General features: G+C 43.0%; 1 protein-coding gene across 1 annotated transcript in view; it reads left to right on the top strand.

Moving 5' to 3' along the window:
* The window catches only part of LOC115906989 (glypican-5-like), a 378,698-nt gene that overhangs the window by 13,740 nt on the left and 347,005 nt on the right, over positions 1–17,953 (top strand). Inside the window, exon 2 of the mRNA XM_030954603.1 lies at positions 10,642–10,803. Within this exon, the coding sequence (XP_030810463.1) occupies positions 10,695–10,803 (109 nt within the window). The 5' untranslated portion in view covers positions 10,642–10,694. The remainder of the gene's footprint in view (positions 1–10,641; positions 10,804–17,953) is intronic.

The raw sequence follows: 17,953 nt of genomic DNA, 5'->3' as shown, positions 1-17,953 counted from the left end.
AAGTTACTCTAAGGTAATTAAAGCATTTCTAAATCACAATGCTTTGTAGGTTCATTTTTCTCTTAATTTTAATTTTGATTTTTTCTTACTAAGGGCAGGTTTTCTTGGGTTTCCTGGCTGTGATCCCTGTTCCAGGATCTACTTTTGATGACCCAAAGCTCTGTGGGTACAGAGCTGTGTTAGTCTCAAACTGCTAAATCCCCACATGAAGCCCAGCACAGAGCTGTCTCTGACTGTATTTTGTTTTATTTTTTATGACTTGATGCCACTGGGTGTCTCCATTGACATGAAGGGGTGCTGAACCAACCTCTCTGATATTTTTACCTTTCCTCTTTCCTGCACACGTGTTCTGGGGTGGGAGAAGTGATCTGAGCATAAACCTAGGCTCAGCCTAGACTATCAGAAACAGGCTCCTGGTGTCTTGTATGTGACCTGTGGGGCTGTCAGCTGGTTCCTGTGCATGGCTATGCTGAATGAGTGTTCCTCTGCAGTTACTGTCACTTGTGCTGGGCTCTTTCCTTTCTCTCCTGCTGTGGCATGCCTCCCCGTGCTCGTGGATCCAGTCTGTGGCATCACATTCCAGTCTGTGACAAATTCCAGCAGTGACAGCAGTGGCATTGTCTGCATGAGGAACCACAGGAAGGGAACGAGGTGCAGAGCCCTTGTGATGCTGGAGCCTTGCTGCAGCCTGGTTTAATTAACTGCTGTGTCATGGGGGATGAAGTTGAAGAATTGGCCCTGGTGAGGGGTGTCTTGTCTAGTAAGCAGTTGCTTAGTTTTGGTTCAGTTCTTCCTTTTGTGTAGATAGTATCAAGAGTGCAGGGTGCTTTCCTTAAAATTCTTGGGTATTTCACCTGGGTTTTTATAGTTTTCCTCTTTCTTCTCCCTAAAACTAAATAATGAAAGTGAGAATGGTTTCCTAAAGAAATATGTTCAAATGATGGTAAAAACTGATCTAAATCAGCCATTTCTCATTCTGAAGTCATACGCAAAAATGAAGTTACAGGCTTACAGGAAAAGCTCATTGAAAGCATTAGGATTTAGTTGTAAAATTAATACTTAGGCAAGACTTGTATGTATTTTTAAGGAAGAGAAAATAGTTGTCTGAGCACTTGGCTTCATGTATGGCTTTCAAGTGAGATGGCAAAACCAGAAGTACTCAAATTTTGGGAGGAAAAGGAGTATTGAGGAGTTGCTATTCCTCTCCTTTTAAATGCTGTTCTTGCAATTTCCCTTTCTGAGGCCATGGCCCAAATGTCCAATAGTCCCTTGGTTCCTTTAGATTTATCTTTACTTTTCTTTCTTCTTCCAGTCGAACCTTCTTACAGATTTTTATGTTGACAGATAAAATGAAGAAGAATAGGAAATACATTTTATTGTGACCCTGTCAATATCTTTGAAATTTTCTGTGCTTTGCCACCTTACATGGATCTTACCACAGCAGGTAAAGCATATTAGGAAGTAGTTCCCAGTAAAAAGTTGACAAAACAGTTGCTAACATTTGAATTATTGTTAGGGTTTGAAGTTGAGATGAATGAGGTGATTCACACCCTTCATAAAGAATTTTATGTCCTCCCTGTAGGACTAGATAGGCAGCCTGTGTGATTTGTATTCAGAAGGTGTTTTTTCCCTAAATGTACAGAGCTGGAAACCTACTTCTTTCATTTGAACACAGTTCAGTTTTGTTGTAAGCTGTGTTCCACTTGAGGCTTCCCAGCTCTTGTGGTTTCAGTGTCTCATTCTTCAGGGAAGGCAGGGTTCTGAGGCAGTGAAATGCTGTCCCCTCTGGAGAGCAGAAATGCAGCTGGTGGTTCATTGTTGTCCTTGGATGACGTGGAGTAGGAAGATTTACCAGACTCCTCTAGAAAATATTTTGTATGCATTTATGATTTTTTTGTTGGTGGTGGAAAAAATGTATAGGATTTACTGCTTGGAATGTGATGAGACATAATGAAAGATGAGTTGTAATAGACTCTAAATTAATGAAAGTTCTTGTAATTTGTCTCTCACCTCTGCATTCAGTTGCATGTGTTGTCCCAGGAGAATGGGGGAAGGAGTTGGCATTGCAGTAAATGTAGAAACCCCCTTGCTGAAATCCACTGGCCAACCTGAGTTGTTTTATAATGTACTTGATGTGCATCAGTCTTCGTGCTTCTGTGTCAACTCTAGGAGAAAAAAGGATGGATCCTTGAAGTGTAAATCTTTTGAATTTGCATGTAGTGTGTAGTTAGCAAGCTCTTTAGCAGTCAGTGTCCTGCTGCCTGCCTCCCACATTCAGAGAATATCTCACTTAGCACTGGGCTCATGGGAAGTTATTAAATGTAGTCAGCATGAAAGAATTTATCACCCACCTAAAGAAGTGCCAGGCATGGAGGAGTGGCCAAGGGCAGTCCCTGGGCATGGCAGGCAGTGCTTGCCTGCAGCTCCTGCATGTACCAAGCTGAGTCCCTGCTCAGCTGCTCAAATAAGAGTTTGCAGTGAAATTCTATGAGTTTTGTGCCTTCCTACTGAAATTGTGCTGGTTCTGAGGTTAGGGCTGGTGTGGGGAAGACCAGAGAGAGGGGGCAGTGAACTGTGGAAGTTAATCACACTTTGTTCCTTCAGAGCTCTGTTTGCCAGCAGTGGCATTATGGCTGCTGGGCATTGATGCCAAAGATGCATCTTCCAACACCCTTCTGACAACCAGGCTGTTCTGGGAAACACTGGAAAATCTTCAATTGTAGGTGCTTTGTAGATGTGTTACAGGACTTTTTATTTCTGTGTGTGAGTTCCATCCCCTGTTCCTCCTGCCAGAGGTCTGGTAGCAGGCACAAGGCAAGGAACAGTGACCCCATCTGCCTTCTCAGCTCTTTGCCTTCAGTCTCCTGGATACAGCCAGCCTTTCTAAGGAACAGCCTGGAAAGCTGAGGATGAGTGACATGAGGAGGTCTCTCCCTGCAGCAGCTGCTCCTCCTGCAGGAAAGCTGTGGCCCTTGGGCTAGAAATGTGTCCAGCTGCTGCAGGTGTCCCACAGGTGTGCAAAGAATTGGAGGAAGGCAGGGAGAAGGGGTGCTGAGGGGCCAGGGAGGATCAATAGATGGGAATCTTGTCTGAGGAGAGTGAGGAGAGGGACTTGGAGGAGTGAAAGGAGTGCCTGGTTTATGCCTGTGTAGGTTCTAGTGAGTGCAGGGACATTCAGTTTAGGGAACTCAGATGCTTTTTTTGCTCACTGGGCCCAGGCACAAGCCAGGGTAAAAATCCTACCAGACAGTGACCTATCGGGTAAGGCAGAAGGTACTTTAGAAACGACACCAAAAATCAGAGTACAGGAGCAGTGAGAACCAGGCAAATGCCAGAGGGAAAAGGAAAAAACCAAAACGCACCTAGCACCAGGCCTAACAGCATTTCATTGTGCAGATGCTGCCCTTAGAGCTGTGTATTTGGAAGAGTTCCTGCTCTGGAAGCTGCTCAGGGCTGGTGCCTGATGGTCTCAGCCTGTCCTGCAGGCTGTGGCACTTGCTGATGCTGCAGCTCTCTGGAGTCATGACATCCAGTGCTTCCTGCTGTCCCCCTTCTGTCCCAGGTTCCCACCAGTCTTAGATGCACACGTTTAATTCCAGTGCCATCAAGGAGTTCTTCCTTTTTGTGGGTTTTTTTATTTTTTTTTTCACATCTACTCAAGAACTCTTGAGCAAATGGATGCTATTTGACTCGAAAAAGTTGGAAGTAGCTACACTTGCTGGTAGTTATGTTAGTAGGTTATCTGTTGCAGACATCTTTTTGTGGAAATCTTTTTCTTTAGGATTTTCCCTTCTGAGAAGCTGAGGCCTCAGAAACAGAAGCAAACAATGGTTATCTGCTGCTGTGGAATGCAACAGGTCCGTCTGGATTGGCCCATCTTGGATGTTTATAACTAATGGCCAATCAAGGACCGAGCTATCTTGGACAGAGTCCGAGAGAGCTGCCTTTGTTATCATTCTTTCTTTTCTATTCTTAGCTTAGCTAGCTTCTGATGAAACCTTTCCTTCTATTTCTTTTTAGTATAGTCTTAATGTAATATATGTATCATAAAATAATAAATCAAGCCTTCTGAACATGGAGTCAACATTCTCGTCTCTTCCCTCAATCAAGAGCCCTTGTGACCACTGTCACAGTTATCTGAGCTGTGCTTGATGAAACTTGAGGTGTTTAACTTCGAGCCTTGATTGTTTCAACTGGAATAGCACATCTGGTCATAGCCTTAGTCATGTTTCACTGTATTTCAAAAGAACATTTCAAAGTATTTCAAAGTCTACTGATCAAATTAAATAGTATCTCTGTTAATGCACATTATGAAAGAAGGGGTAGGGAAAAGGAAATATTCATAACTTGTGTTTTCCAGACTGCACTTGTAAGGCTTCCTGCTGGATGTGTGCATGTTGCCAAGTTGCATGTAGGTGAATGGGACAAATTTGGGCTCTGCTTTGGTATTTCATGAGCTTTTTGCTTTCAAGGGATCTTTGAAGGTGCTGTTTGTCTGTGTGATCTTTATATTAAAGCTGAGAGTAGGATTATTTTAACAAAACAGGAAAGACTTAGATTGGGAAGTTCTTTCTGCCTAGTCAGAAAATGTGTGTGGGAGGGCCTGGCTCCAGGGTACCTGAGGCAGGAAGAAAAGACACCTCAGTTTGACTTAGACTCTGCTCCCTGGAGCTGACCTGGCTTTTACTGCTAACCCAGAGAGCAGCTTTATTGAGTTAGCTGCTATTTTATGTCCCAGAGCACTGATGCCCTGGCTTGTTGATTTTTCTGCTAATTCCTGGCACTACTTCAAGCATAGTAACTACCATATCTGCCACGCTGACAGATAAAATAGCAGCTGTTTGGCTCTGCACATGTTGAATTGATGAGTTGAAGATCCTTTGCTTGTCTTTGTGTCACCATGATATTTTCTGAAAAATCCTCTTTGCCCGGGATTTTCTCCTGGGAAGCTGAGAAGCCTCAGAGAGGAATGAAAACAATAATTATCTGATTGCTGCTCCTGTTTTGCTGCTTTGGAATGTGGCTTGGACATTGTTTACCAACAGGTGAATGTTTGATTGGTTCCATGTGAATTGTTTTTAATTAATGACCAATCACAGCCAGCTGTGTCAGACTCTCTGAGTCTCTCAGGAGTCTTTATTATTCATTCTTGTTAAGCCTCCTGATGTCTCCTTTCTCTTTCTTTAGTATAGTTTTAGTATACCATGATATGATATGAAATATAATATAATACAATACAATATAATCAGCTCCTGAAAACATGGAGTCAAATTCTCATCTCTCACCTCGTCCTGGGGACCCTCACAAACGCCACATCTTTGTATTTGCAAACATTTTATTGCTCGTGGTGGGCCTGAGCTGGGGTGTAAGGCTGTGCACAGGGAGCTGGGCTCCCTGCTAGGTGAGGATGGCCACTGGGTGAGTTTCTTGACAGCAGTCTTGCAGGTGAAGGTGGAGATGGTTTTAGCACTGCTGGGGCACAGGGGCTGCATGGAAAAAGAACCTCACAAACTTGGGGCAGCCCACGGTGGCTGGATTCCCTTTCCTCCATGTGGCTGTGCTGGTGTGGGCTCTGCTCATGCCCCAAGTCGTTGCAGGGAGAGCCCTTGTTGGAAATAGCTTCTTTTTAATTTGACTTGGCCTCCTCCCCAAATTAGTTTGTGTTTAATTGCTGAATTTTCCCCAAGCTGAGGCAGCAGCTATACCAGACAGATGAGTCTCAAGAAGGATGAAGTGTTGGCTCCTGTTCAGCTGGGCCAGACACAATGCAACGTACTTTTGGCACCTTTCTCTGTATTACTGAGGCATAATCAGTCTTGGAGCCTTTGAAGATATTTGTACAACATTAACATTTTGGGCTTTGGACTAAAGCTTTGTTTGGAAATACTGTTGAAATATTTGTCAAAATACAAAGGCAAAAGCTGTCAGAAGAAGGATTGCACTGAGCTCACCCTCTGATCATGCTTGCTCAGGACTCTTCTCTGCAGTGGAAATTAGAGGCTCAGCTTGTTTGAAAAAAATAAATCAGCCTGTCTTTGAAAAAGTTGGTGCAGCTAGATCAGTTAATGTGTGTTAAATTTGGCTTTCTGGTTTCAGAGTATGGCTTTTACAGTGTGTGCAGCATTTTCAGGACACAACTGTTAAACTACATGGTCAGCTAACAAAATGAATATATATTTAGCTTTTGGAAGAAGTTAATTTTGTTTGCTAAACAGGCGCCTCTGCTTTTGAGAAGTGATACTGATTCAGCTAGTTTTAATGGCCAGAGTCTTAGATTTTATTTGTACCAAAGCTCAAAATGAAGTCCCAAACTTTTTGATTCAAAACAAAAAATTCTCCAAGCAACACACAAAATACTGCACAGCTGATTCTGATAGAGCTGGCCAGATGGATGTCAGGTAGGATACATAGTTTTCTGTGCATTTAGCACCTAAAGCAATTTATAATTGTGACAGGGAAGTGTCTGAAGGTGATGCCTTTGGCATGTATTAATTGTTTTGGGGTTGCACACTAGTTTTCATCAGGGATCACTGATGCATTTCAAAACACACATGCTTTACACTCAGGTACTTTTTTCCTACACTTCTGAATGAGACTGTTTTTCAAAGTGGACCAAGATACTTTATCCTGTTTTTTATAATAACAGTTAGGGTTTAAAGTCTGTAGTTTTTCTCACTTTAAAAAATAAGCCAGGCCATAATTTTAACCAGTACTCAAGGGAAAAAGACTTGAGTGGAAAAATAATGTACATAATCAGCAGAGTAATCCTTACATCTGATAGGAAGCAGAAAATTAATTTGTTTTAGGAAAGCTATAATAAGCCCTTTGGAATTGAAGCCCAGGCATGTAAAGTTGAAAGTGTTCAGCTCTGTCAGTAAGTTAGTGCATAAGAAAATGAAATTGAGAGGTGCCTTGGATGCAGGTGCTGTGCATCTGTGGCACAAAGTTAATCTAGCAGGGGGCTCCCATCATGGAACACGTGGGAATAGAGAGCTGGGTTTGTTCAGTTGGAGGAAAATATAGGTTAAGGGAGGCTGTGCTGCTGTATGCTGCCCTTTGGGAGAAAACAGAGAAAGTGGAGTCAGCTTCTTGGAGGTACAGGGCTGTATGCTGAAAAAAACAGGTGTGTGTTGGAACATGGGAAATTATCTTCAGATAGACATTTTTAATTTACTTATTTTACCATGAGTGTAGTCAAATACTGAAACGGGTTCTGAGTGGTTGTGGTATTGTTGATTGATCTTTGTAGGTGCTTGAAACTTGACTGGATGAAGCTCTTCTGTACTTAGATCTGCTTTAAGGGGAGGCTGAGGTAGAGGCTCCTCCCAAAGTAGCTAGGAAATGAGGGGCAGTTTGAGGAAAGCTGGGAAGCAAGTCCTTGAGGGAAATTAGCAGGGTGAAATCCTGAAATGATGCTGTTGGTAACTTTCAGGAATGGTGCTTTCTCTCTGGTGCGTTGAAGGCTTTGTTCCTTAAAGAAGGGAGGAGTTTGCCCTTAGGGCTGGTGGGCAGCACACTCTGGGTGCTCTGTCTCTGGGCGCTCAGCCCCTCAGCCACCCCTCTGTCCCTGCTCCTCCCCTCTTCCCACTGGATGGAGAGGGTATTCTTCATCAAGATGAAAGAGATGAGATAAACTAAAATTAGTATCTGAGTTATTAGAGACATTAAGACATTACTAATGAGTTCTAATTTAATCTCGGCACCCAGGCACGTATAGCAGTGAAACCTTTTATTAGGTTTCTATAATTGTGTTAAAAGTGATACCCTGAGGCTAATGCTGGAGCAAATGAAATTGCCAGGCTGTGTGCATGGCAGCTCTGACCTGACAGTCCTGTGAGGAGAGTGGGGCTCTTTGCTGGGCCTTCAATGCTCTGTGTTTTACATCAGGCTCCTGAACTGTCAGGGGCTTAGTGCTGTTTCTATTTAGGAGTGCCTTCTGTGTCCTTTTGGCTCTGGACCAACAAATCCCAGTCCTCAGGCTCCTGGAGCATTCATGGGGAAATATCTGGGTGGGGAAACCCAGGAGTGCAGTTCCAGCTGAGATATCAGTATCCTTAAAGCTTTCTGGAGGGGAAGCATGTTCCTGTGTGCCTCAGTTCAGAGAGGCAGTGCCAGGGGCAGCTCTGGTAGCCATGGGTTGCCTCCTAGCCAGGGCCAGCACAGAGCTCCTGCCGTTTCAAACCTTTCCTGATACAGCTCTGAGCTTTGCAAAGCCCTGTCAAACAAAACTGCAGAGGGCTGCTGTGGGAAACGACTGCTCACTTTAAAAAATTTTATTAAACTCACAAAACAGCAAACAACTAAATAAGGAAAAATTACAGCACTGGGAGCCCCCTGTGACTACTGGCCACATGGCTCATCTCCAAAATGGCTGCTCTGCCTTTTATATCTTTAGTCCCTCTTAAAGTTTTGTCAGTCAGCTCTTTCTGTGCCATCCATTGGTGGAGATTCTTGACTGGACGTCAGGTGTTGTTCTGCTGCCCCTCCTGGTACCAAGCCAGCCTCCTCTGAATGTCTGACTGCTAAGGTTATTACAAGGGGGGAAAGAGGACTGTGGAATGACATGTCGCAATGGCATGACTATACATCTACATAATATCTATCTCTTAATTGTGAGAGCCAGCTAATACATTGCTTATCTATAAGCAGAGATGCTCTGGGTGTCAGCATCCCAGCCCTGCAGATGCAGAGTGACACTTCCAGCCCCAGTGCTCGGACACTCTTTGTGTCTGACCGAGTTGCTCTGCAGTTTCTCTGCATTTCAGTTTCACTGGTGCCTTGCTGGTGCCGGCTCAGAGCTGTGGTCCTTCCCTGTCCCCCAGTTCCTGTGACAGGACAAACGTGTTCAGGGGGTGAACTGGATCAGGGAGCTCATCCAAGTTAAAATCAGCCCATCCAAGGAGCTCATTCCAGCCTGGGACCAGCGTGCCCAGCCGGTGACGAGCGCAGCCCTCCTGCTGCTGCTGCTCCTGGCAGGGCCTTCAGTGGGGCTTGGGGCTTCACACTGTCCTTGTTTCCCATTTCTGAGATTAGATTGACATGTGAAACAAATCCACCTCCAAAATGGTACCTGACTCAGCTCAGTCTGTGACAACTTTGATCTTTGTTTGCAAACTTGTATAAAAATGTAGTGAATTGGAATATTTTACTTTGGTTTTGACCTTCTTGACATAAATTAGCTGCACTTTCAAATGAGAGTGGCTAAAAACTGGAAGCAACATTTTTGAGTCAAATGAGATGTTTTAGCTAACTTGTTTTTTTGTTGTTTTTATTGAAGCTCCTCCCTGCGGGTTGGTCTCAGTGAGCTGCTGACTGGAGCTGGCTCTGAGCAGAGCCTGGTCCTTTGGGGTGGTCTACTGATTTCTGAGTGCATCCTTGTGTTTTAAATCCCTGTCAGTTATGCATTGCTGTGCATTAACCTGCAAGGTGTGCATTAACCCCAGGTGTGAGGGGCAGTGCAGGTGATGGTTCATTAATGTTTCCATCCCACGGCCTGCTCTGGGTTCTCTGCCATGGCCTGGGTGAGAAACCCTCAGGAGGAATTGTGTCTGTCTGGAGAACTGGGGTGGTTTTCATGTCCCATACAGCCAGTGCTGGGGTGCCAGTGGGGAGCCTGGCCACCTGTGTGCCACTGGTGTTCCTGGCAAAGGCTGTCTCCTTCCCAGAGCCTGAGGGATGGGAGGGAGATGGACACTGTGACCCCTTTCCCTCAGGACCTCTGTTTCTGCCTTGAGGTGGAGGGGAGGAAGGGAAGGAAGCCCCTGACACGCTGTCACACTTAATACTGTGTGACTCTTTGGGCTCTGGTATTTATGTGTGCCCCTGCTTTGGGGTTTGCTTGCTTAACAGTCTCCTGCTTTTTTTCCTCCCCTTCTAAAAATGTGTATTTGTGGAATTTCAGAAAATACTCACCTGCAGTCTGTACCAGATCCTTTCTGGCACCTGCAGGTCCTGTGGTGTAGAGCAAACAAACCCTGAGTGTGTCCACCACAACTCTGTGATGTAGGTTCCCTTACCAAGGATACTAAACTTACTAAAACACATACAAAGATGGAATGATTTTTAAAAAAATAAAAACATTCTACAAGAATAAGGTTTTTAATCAGCCTTCAACTTTCTCTGCAGTTGCAAGGTGAGAGTGATTGCAGTGCCTTTAATTTTTTTTTATTTTGGTGAGCTGCCTAGGAGCTCAGAGATTTTTTTAAGGTTCCCCTAGTGTAAGAAGTGAATAGGTGTTTCCTTGAGGCACACCAGGGCTGAGTATTGGATCCTCATTTGAGGCAAGGTTGTCACTCACATGTTCAAGTTTGATAACTTTAGTGCAAAGTGTATGGTGGAAATATTCCCTCTTTGATGGTGCATCTTCATGACCATGATTCTCTTGTTCTGTGTTCAGGTGACTTTTGTGCCCAGTGTTCTAAAGAGTGTAAAATAACTTACCAGCTGATAATGTCATGTTACTCAAATGAAATAATCACAACTTTGTGTCCTGACAACAGCTGAGTTTCACATTGTCACTTCTTGTGGGTTTTGTCTTGTTTCAAAATTTAAAATATGGTGCTTCTGATGTTAAGATGCATTGCTTTTATGGTGTGAGCTCAGGAGTTTTCTAATTTTTGTGTTTTTCTTGTTTGCTTTAAGAGTCAGATTTACAGATCTGCCAACACAGGGCACCAACATGTTGCACCAAAAAGATGGAAGAAAGTTACCAGGCAGCAGTTCGGAGGGAGAGGGCTCAGAGCATCCAGGCCCTGAACTTTGAGCTGAAGTACATGATTGTTGGTCACATCACAGCTTTTCAAGGTAGGAAATTTGGAATAGTTTATAGCAATATTCTCTGCAGTTCAAAGGAAAGCTCTTATCTTTGTTTTCATTCCTCTTGCATTGCATGCTCTTGTCACTGCCTTATGGTTTGCTTACCATAAAGTTCTTTGATGGTTGTGCTTTTGGATAAAGGTGATGGCACTTAATCTGGACTGGTATGTTAAGCATCTTCCTAAATCTAATCAGGAACAGTTTTAAGGGGTTTCTGGGCTTAGTGTGGATTTTTTAAAGGCATTTTTAAGTGTCTTTTCAGTGCTTGCTGGTCATGCCTTTTGATATTCTCTTGTGTTGCTAAACCATTTACAGGTGTAGAACATAAAATGAAGATGCATTTATTTATTGATGCTGAAAAATGAGTGCTCTAACTGATATGTCAAATGAGAATACAGCTCTTGCTTCATGACAAAATGCAGGAGTTCCTTGCTCTAACAGACACATATCAGACTATTTAGCTCCTTCATGCAGGTGGTTATTGTACTGCTACAGGGAGGAAAATGCTTGGGGAGAACTCTGCACTGTAGTGTTGGGTACTGCAGGCTTTTCTCTAGAAGGGCATTTAAACATAGGCTGTGAACTTTAAACTTATGGTAGCTGAGTGATTAAATCAGTCAGTGAGTGGTGAATGTAGCTTACTGACCTCTGTGGGCCTAATTATGTACTTAATTTTAACTCTGCTTTGCTGTGTTCAGTGCTGAGCACCCTCATGGAAGGGGCTCTGAAACACAGCCAGTAGTTATTAAAATACCAAGTGCTGAGGCCTGGGTGATTAAGATCTATTGTTAGAAGGCAGGTTTTATCAGTAGTATCTTTTTTTGTCTGGTTTCTCCCATTTGAGTGAAAATACTATAAATAAAATATGTGACTGACAGTTAATAAGAGACAGCATATTATCAAAAATTGACAATAAGTGATGGTGGAAGTCTGAAATAGACACGAAGGGGCAAGAGAAAATTTTTCTTCTTTTTTTTTTTTTATCATTCCTTTTTTATCCACAAGTGAGAAATGGCATTTTTTGATTTATTTTATAATTAATTTTTGAAAATGTTTGATATCCCCTTTCATTAAAGAATTGGCTTGGAGGGCACTTGAGAGGAGCACTGTAGTGAAAGAGTGCCTGTTGGCATTGTTAAATGCTGGTTATTCATTCAAGCAATCTTTCAGTATTATGATTGAATAAAGGTAAGGTCAGAATAGATTAACCTAGCAGCCCCTTTGGGTCAAGCCAGAGGCTTTCTTGTCCCTTGCAGATGAAGCCTTTTGATGGAATGAAAGCAGTAGTTAGACATTTCACACAGTTTAAATTTACAAGCATTTTCTGGAAGTGGGTAAATAGGTTGTTTGTTGTGACTTGCTGTGGCTGGCCTTCTGTCTGCATTAGGTGGGAACACGTGAAAAATGTAACTTTGCTGGCTTGCACTGGGAGCTGCTTTTGTTCTTTGGTTTTGTCCCAGGTGTCAGGGAAAAGCCTCTCTCTTTATCTTGTGCTGGACAAACATTCTGTTGCTAAGAGTGGTGCTGTGCGAGACATTTACTGAGGGAGAGGATCTTTGCATTGAATTAACTCTGTCCTTTTGGTCTGTTTTCACTTGTTGCTATTTTGAATGATAAAGTGAGCGTGCCAACAGCACATTTTACAGCCTGAGAAAAGGAAACCCTGATTTTTAGAAGCTTTCAGATGCTTTTTAGATTACATGGGGTTTTTTTTGCAGCAGGGAGAACTGACTCAGACTTACTGAAAAGTAGCACTTTATTCATTTGTATGGAGTGGTGTTTACTTGTACAATTTTCATGCACAATTTACTTTTCTATATACACATTTTTAGTACTGTTAGTTTAGTCAAAGCAAAGCAGTAGTTAGCCTTGCTGCCTGCTTCTGAGGGAAGGACATCTAAGCTGCTTTTTATGCACTTTAAGCAGACAATACTGTTCATATTACACCAATGCTGATGAAATAATTTTCAAGATTACTGTGGTGTAAGAGATGGATTTTCAGTAGTCTATCACTGAGAACATGGTGGTGGCAATTAAATTTCATTGGGAAAAAGAGAAAACTTTTTTGGAAGGGGAGACACCCAAAGAGAATGTTGGTTTCTTTTTTTTTTTTTTAAGTTATCATCTCCTTATATTCTTTCAAAGAAGTCACAAGACAGTTCTGGGGACATTTAAGTCCACAAGTATTAATATTAAGGATTTTTCTCAGGTGAGTAGGAGTTTTGATATGAATTTGGTTAAATATTCCCTCTGCACTGCCTTGGCACTGCAGTTGGCTGTGGGTATTTTGGACTTGAAGAGATACTGTTTGGGGTTTTCTTCTTGAAAGTGAAAATGTTATTTAAGTAGCTTTGCCCACAGCTGAAATAAGACAATTTTCACAGATGGATTTAGTTGTGCAGGATAATTAGTCTGTAAGACCTGATTAAATATATCACAGCTGTGGGCAGGCTTGTTGTATTTGGGCTAGTGCCCAATCCATTTATATGGACAACTTCAGCACTAAGGTTGTCCCACTACTTTTCCCCTTTAAAGTTTCCAATGTTAGCAAGTGTTTTTGCTCCAGCACTTTACTAAATCCAGCCTGTGCATGGATGGGTTTTGCTTGAATGCCTGTCTCAGGTGCTCATAGCACTGATCTCAGTGGGAAGAGCCCCACTGGCACCAACTGCAGTGACAAATGCCCTCCCCATGAGAAGCAGCACAGGGGAGTGGAAGGGCCAGCTGGCTGCTTGGGAGGCACAGCATCACAATCAGCTCCTGCAAAACCATACAGGGACACAAAATCTGGGGCTCTGGCAGCTTGAATGCAAGCAGGGCCCGTGGGAGGGCTTCATGGAAAGCTGATGTATTTAATTCTCTTCATGTTCTGGTCCATGGTGTAGCCTTGAGGTCATAGCCATGGTTTTAGTCCCTCCACAGATGTGTGACTGCTCCAAATGCAATCACAGGCAAGGAGGAGGAAGGGCATGAGATGAGTGAGTGATGCAGGCTGTAAGAGGAGCAGTGTAACAGAGGGGAATGTGCCTGTTGTGATGATCCTCCCTGTCAGCCTCTGGCTCTGCACAGCTGGCTTTGTTGTGGGTGCATTTTGGAGCAGGTCGCTTTGTCCCAGCCAAAGATGTGCCTGCCTGTCTTTGCTCCTGCAGCCTGAAATGCCCAGCAGAACTATTTAAATGAATGGTGAAACAGAACACTTCCATTTGGTATCTCACTTTCCCCTGTGATAACCAGAAGATTCTCTTCTGAACTTACTGTTTCCTTTGTCACAGTGGTTATTTTAGGCTTGCCTGTAAACAAATGTATTGTTTTAGATGGATGTCTTTGTGGTGATGGTACCTGTTATTTGGCAGAGTCATCCATCCCTGCCCCATTTTCCTCACGCAGTCCCTGCACCCCTTGGGGACACTTGAAGTGTGGCAAGTACTTCATTGTTAATGGATTAGGGGCAGTGTGGGTGTGCAGGCTGAAAGTTGCTGTCAGAAGAGGTATGGATAGTCTGTCAGGAGAGCTTTGTTGTGCTCAGACAGCAGAGAGAACCTGGCCTCCCTTTTCTGTGTCCTTTATGGAGTGCTAACAGGTGCCACATAAGGACCCACAGACAGCTTGGCTCTGCTCCTGTCATCGTGTGCTGAGGCTAATTTGAGGTAATGAGAATCCAAACACTGATAATTTATTTGTTCTGCTGATGGTCTCTGCATAGAGGCAGAACAAGATGCTTTTAAACCTACATCACTTTTCAGTCACCAAATTAGCAGCTGTCGGAGATAGGGTGAAAAACTTCGAGCTCAACGGTTTAAAAGAATTACTGTTCTCTGCACTTGTTTTTACAATGGCAATAGGGATTGTTCACTTAATCTCTGAAGAGAAAGCTTCCATGAACAAAGCTTGTTGGTCATAAAGCTGTAATTTGTCTTGCTTTTCTGAAATGACATTCATCTGACCTTGAGGGTCGGGTGCTGGGACCAGTTCCAGTGTTCTCCCACCTCTGGGAGGGAGGGTGAGCTTTGGAGCTCTGTTCTTCTCACTTCTAACCCACAGGCTTTGGCAAAGCTGTGCTCACCTTCTGCTTTCTACAGAATGGGAAGGTGCTGGTTGGGAAAGCACCTTGCTGCAGTTTCTAACAGCCGCAGGTGCCCTGACCTTGCAGTGCATGCACATTGGTTTGCCCTGTTGCCGTCTGATCCCAGCAGGAAACTTGGGAAGGACATGAATGACAGAAAGGGAAGCTTGTTGTAGCAGTCCAGGACTTCTGGTTGTCAGTAAAATGCCTGAAAGTTAATGCCTTGTTTATCCATAAAGTCCTAAAGCACAAAGATTTTCCTCTGAAAGCCTCCCTGGGGAGGTTTGACCTCCATGACTGGATGGTTTCAGGGGATCTTGGGATGGATAACACCAGTGGGCCCATTAATCAACTGATCCAAACTCTTCAGAAGGGAATAATACACTACAGTGCACTAAGGGCTGTGCGGAGTCAAAAACATTTTCTGTTTTCATTTGGCTCTCTTTCAGTGTTCCTGATACTTATTTTTACTGAATTTAGGAATATCAGCTTGAAATAGGGGTGTCTGGTTAGTGGTGTTGAAGTGCAATGACATTTACAAAACAAAGACTTGGCTGTAGAAGTGCACTCTGGTTTGGAGTAAATTACTGCAGCAAGTGTAGCCACAATGCTGAGATGGATGCAGTCCAAAATCGATGAGCTGTTTAAAAAAAGACCAACCATCACCAGCAGAAACCTGCCAAAGCTCACCACTAGTGCTTCTGGTTCCTGTTATTTACTGCTGGATTACAGAAATGCAGAAGTGTTGTTTTCTAAGTAGGTTTTTGTAGTCCTGTACTGCTGGGTCATTCACTCAGACAAGTTGTTCCCCACCCCTTCCCACTTGTGTTGTGCTCTGCTGACATTTGGGCTGAAGTTACAGTCTCACAGCAGGGAGTTCTGCAGTCTTTCATAAACAAGGCACAAAATGTCCAGTGACAAAATACCACCCAAACCCAGGAAGAAGGAGGTAAAGAAGAAGGACCAGTCTCTGCCCTAAAACCTCCATCTTGCTTTATAGATATGACTATATTCTAAAACCCCAAACTCTTAAGTTTTCCTCCACATGATATTACACACTTCTGTTTGAATTACACATCCATAATCTCAGTTCTGTTATTCCATTTTGGGCTCAATGTCCCTTAATTCCCTTCTTTTGGTTGCCACAGCAGAATTGGCCATGTTGACTACGTGCTGATGCTGTTTAATTGTGCTTTAGGTCTCCTGATTTAAACACGCTGCCTACTTGTTCCATGTCCATTGATCCTGAAATTTTACCATTACAAATCTATTATTGCCTATACGATTTTATCTTCTATGTGCCATGTATGGTTTTAGAGCCCAGGGCTTTGCTAAGATTTCAGTCTTTGCATGTGGAGTGGTAGAAGGGGGTGTTAAATTCTTTCCTGTAATTGTCCTTCTCTTAGCAAAATAAAAGGTTTGCAATGTGCTGTTCCCTAATGCCCTCACCTTTTATCTCCTGAATGTGCAAAATTAAAAGAAAATCTTGGTGGGGGCCAGGTACTGTGAGTAAATATTAACATTACATTGTGAATGGAGATTATTGAACTCTCTGTACAGCTTATGTGTTCTGTCTCTAAACTTTCTGAATGGTGTGAGGTGGTATTTTCTTTTTGGCTGAAAGACTACATGTGGTGCTTTGGAGTAATACCTTTTCAGAAGTTGTGTGTACATTTTTGTCAGGATTCTAGATTCAGATTGATGCTTTCATGCTGTACATTACTGAAAGAATTAATATGTTTCTTACTTGGTGTCAACAATATGATATTGTCCCATTTTTCATAGAAATTGAAATCATTGAGATCTACTATCCATGAATAGTTAAGAAATTTTTATTTCTGTGTACAGGTTGAAAATTAAATAGGGAAAAGCCCCAAATAAAACCTTTAAATACAATCTACCTTTAAAATTTTCCTGTAGTGCCTATTAAACACAAAATGAGCTTGTGCAGAAGTTAATTCCAGCCTCTCATGTCCTGTCAGACTGTGTGCCTCTAGATTCTTCCCATACTGTTTCATTTCCCATAGGGTACATTACAAAAAGCAGGTATCTGATGGTTTTGTATGGCTTTCACTGTTTTTTCAAGGTTATTTAAATTGTACTGAAAAGATAATTTCCCTAATCAAACTACTGATCCCATTCTGTGTTTCCTTGATAGTGCTCCCCTCCTGCATCTAAAGTACACCTTTCAGCCTGTATTTTCCACTGTAACCCATGCTGCCTGGGATCTAAATGTCAGCTGCAGTAGTAATTACAGGCCAGTAATTCCAGCCTTTCCTCCCAGTATAAAAATTCAAATGGGAACAGTTTTGGCTTTTCCTGTGCTCCCTTTCACGTTAGAGATGTGTGAGCTGTAAAGATTCTCTGTGCCTTCACTGCCAGGATTTATCCACCTGTGATTCTGATGTTTAATCAGCATCTCTGACTCCTCTGGAATGTAAATACCTGTTGGTCTTGGTAATTTCTGTGTGTTTCTGATTGCATTAATGTATCCCTTGGCTGCTGCTTGTCATTTGGGCAGCTTGTTAGGAAGAAAATCACAAGTCTTTAAAAGAATACAGGAAAAATCAGAAGAATAATGGAGGAAATAACAAAATTCTGATGAATTTAAATAAAAATAAATGAAAACCTAGGAAGGATGCTTAATTCTAGCTGTAGAATGGAAATCACTGTCCTGCAAACCAAATTCAGTAATGATCACATCCACCTAAGTCTTTATAGGGTAACTACAGCTGGGGACTGTATTGTTAATAGTGGATTTCTCCTTAAACATAGGAAACCCCTCCATTAAATCTTACCTATTAGACTGAAATCACCTTTTATCCAGGGTAGGAGCGTTGTGGGGTTGCACAGTCAGGATGGAGAGAGAGCAGAGATCTCTGCAGCCAGGTCGTGGAGCTTGGGGTTTATTGCACAGGGCCTGGGTGCAGGGCCCTGCTGGGATTTGGGGTTTATTGCAAAGGGCCTGGGTGCAGGGCCCTGCTGGGATTTGGGGTTTATTGCAAAGGGCCTGGGTGCAGGGCCCTGCTGGGATTTGGGGTTTATTGCACAGGGCCTGGGTGCAGGGCCCTGCTG

Source organism: Camarhynchus parvulus, chromosome 9 (genome assembly GCF_901933205.1).
Source record: "Camarhynchus parvulus chromosome 9, STF_HiC, whole genome shotgun sequence".
Taxonomy (NCBI): domain Eukaryota; kingdom Metazoa; phylum Chordata; class Aves; order Passeriformes; family Thraupidae; genus Camarhynchus; species Camarhynchus parvulus.
Note: the sequence above shows the minus strand (reverse complement) of the source record. Positions and strands in the feature narration are given on the sequence as shown.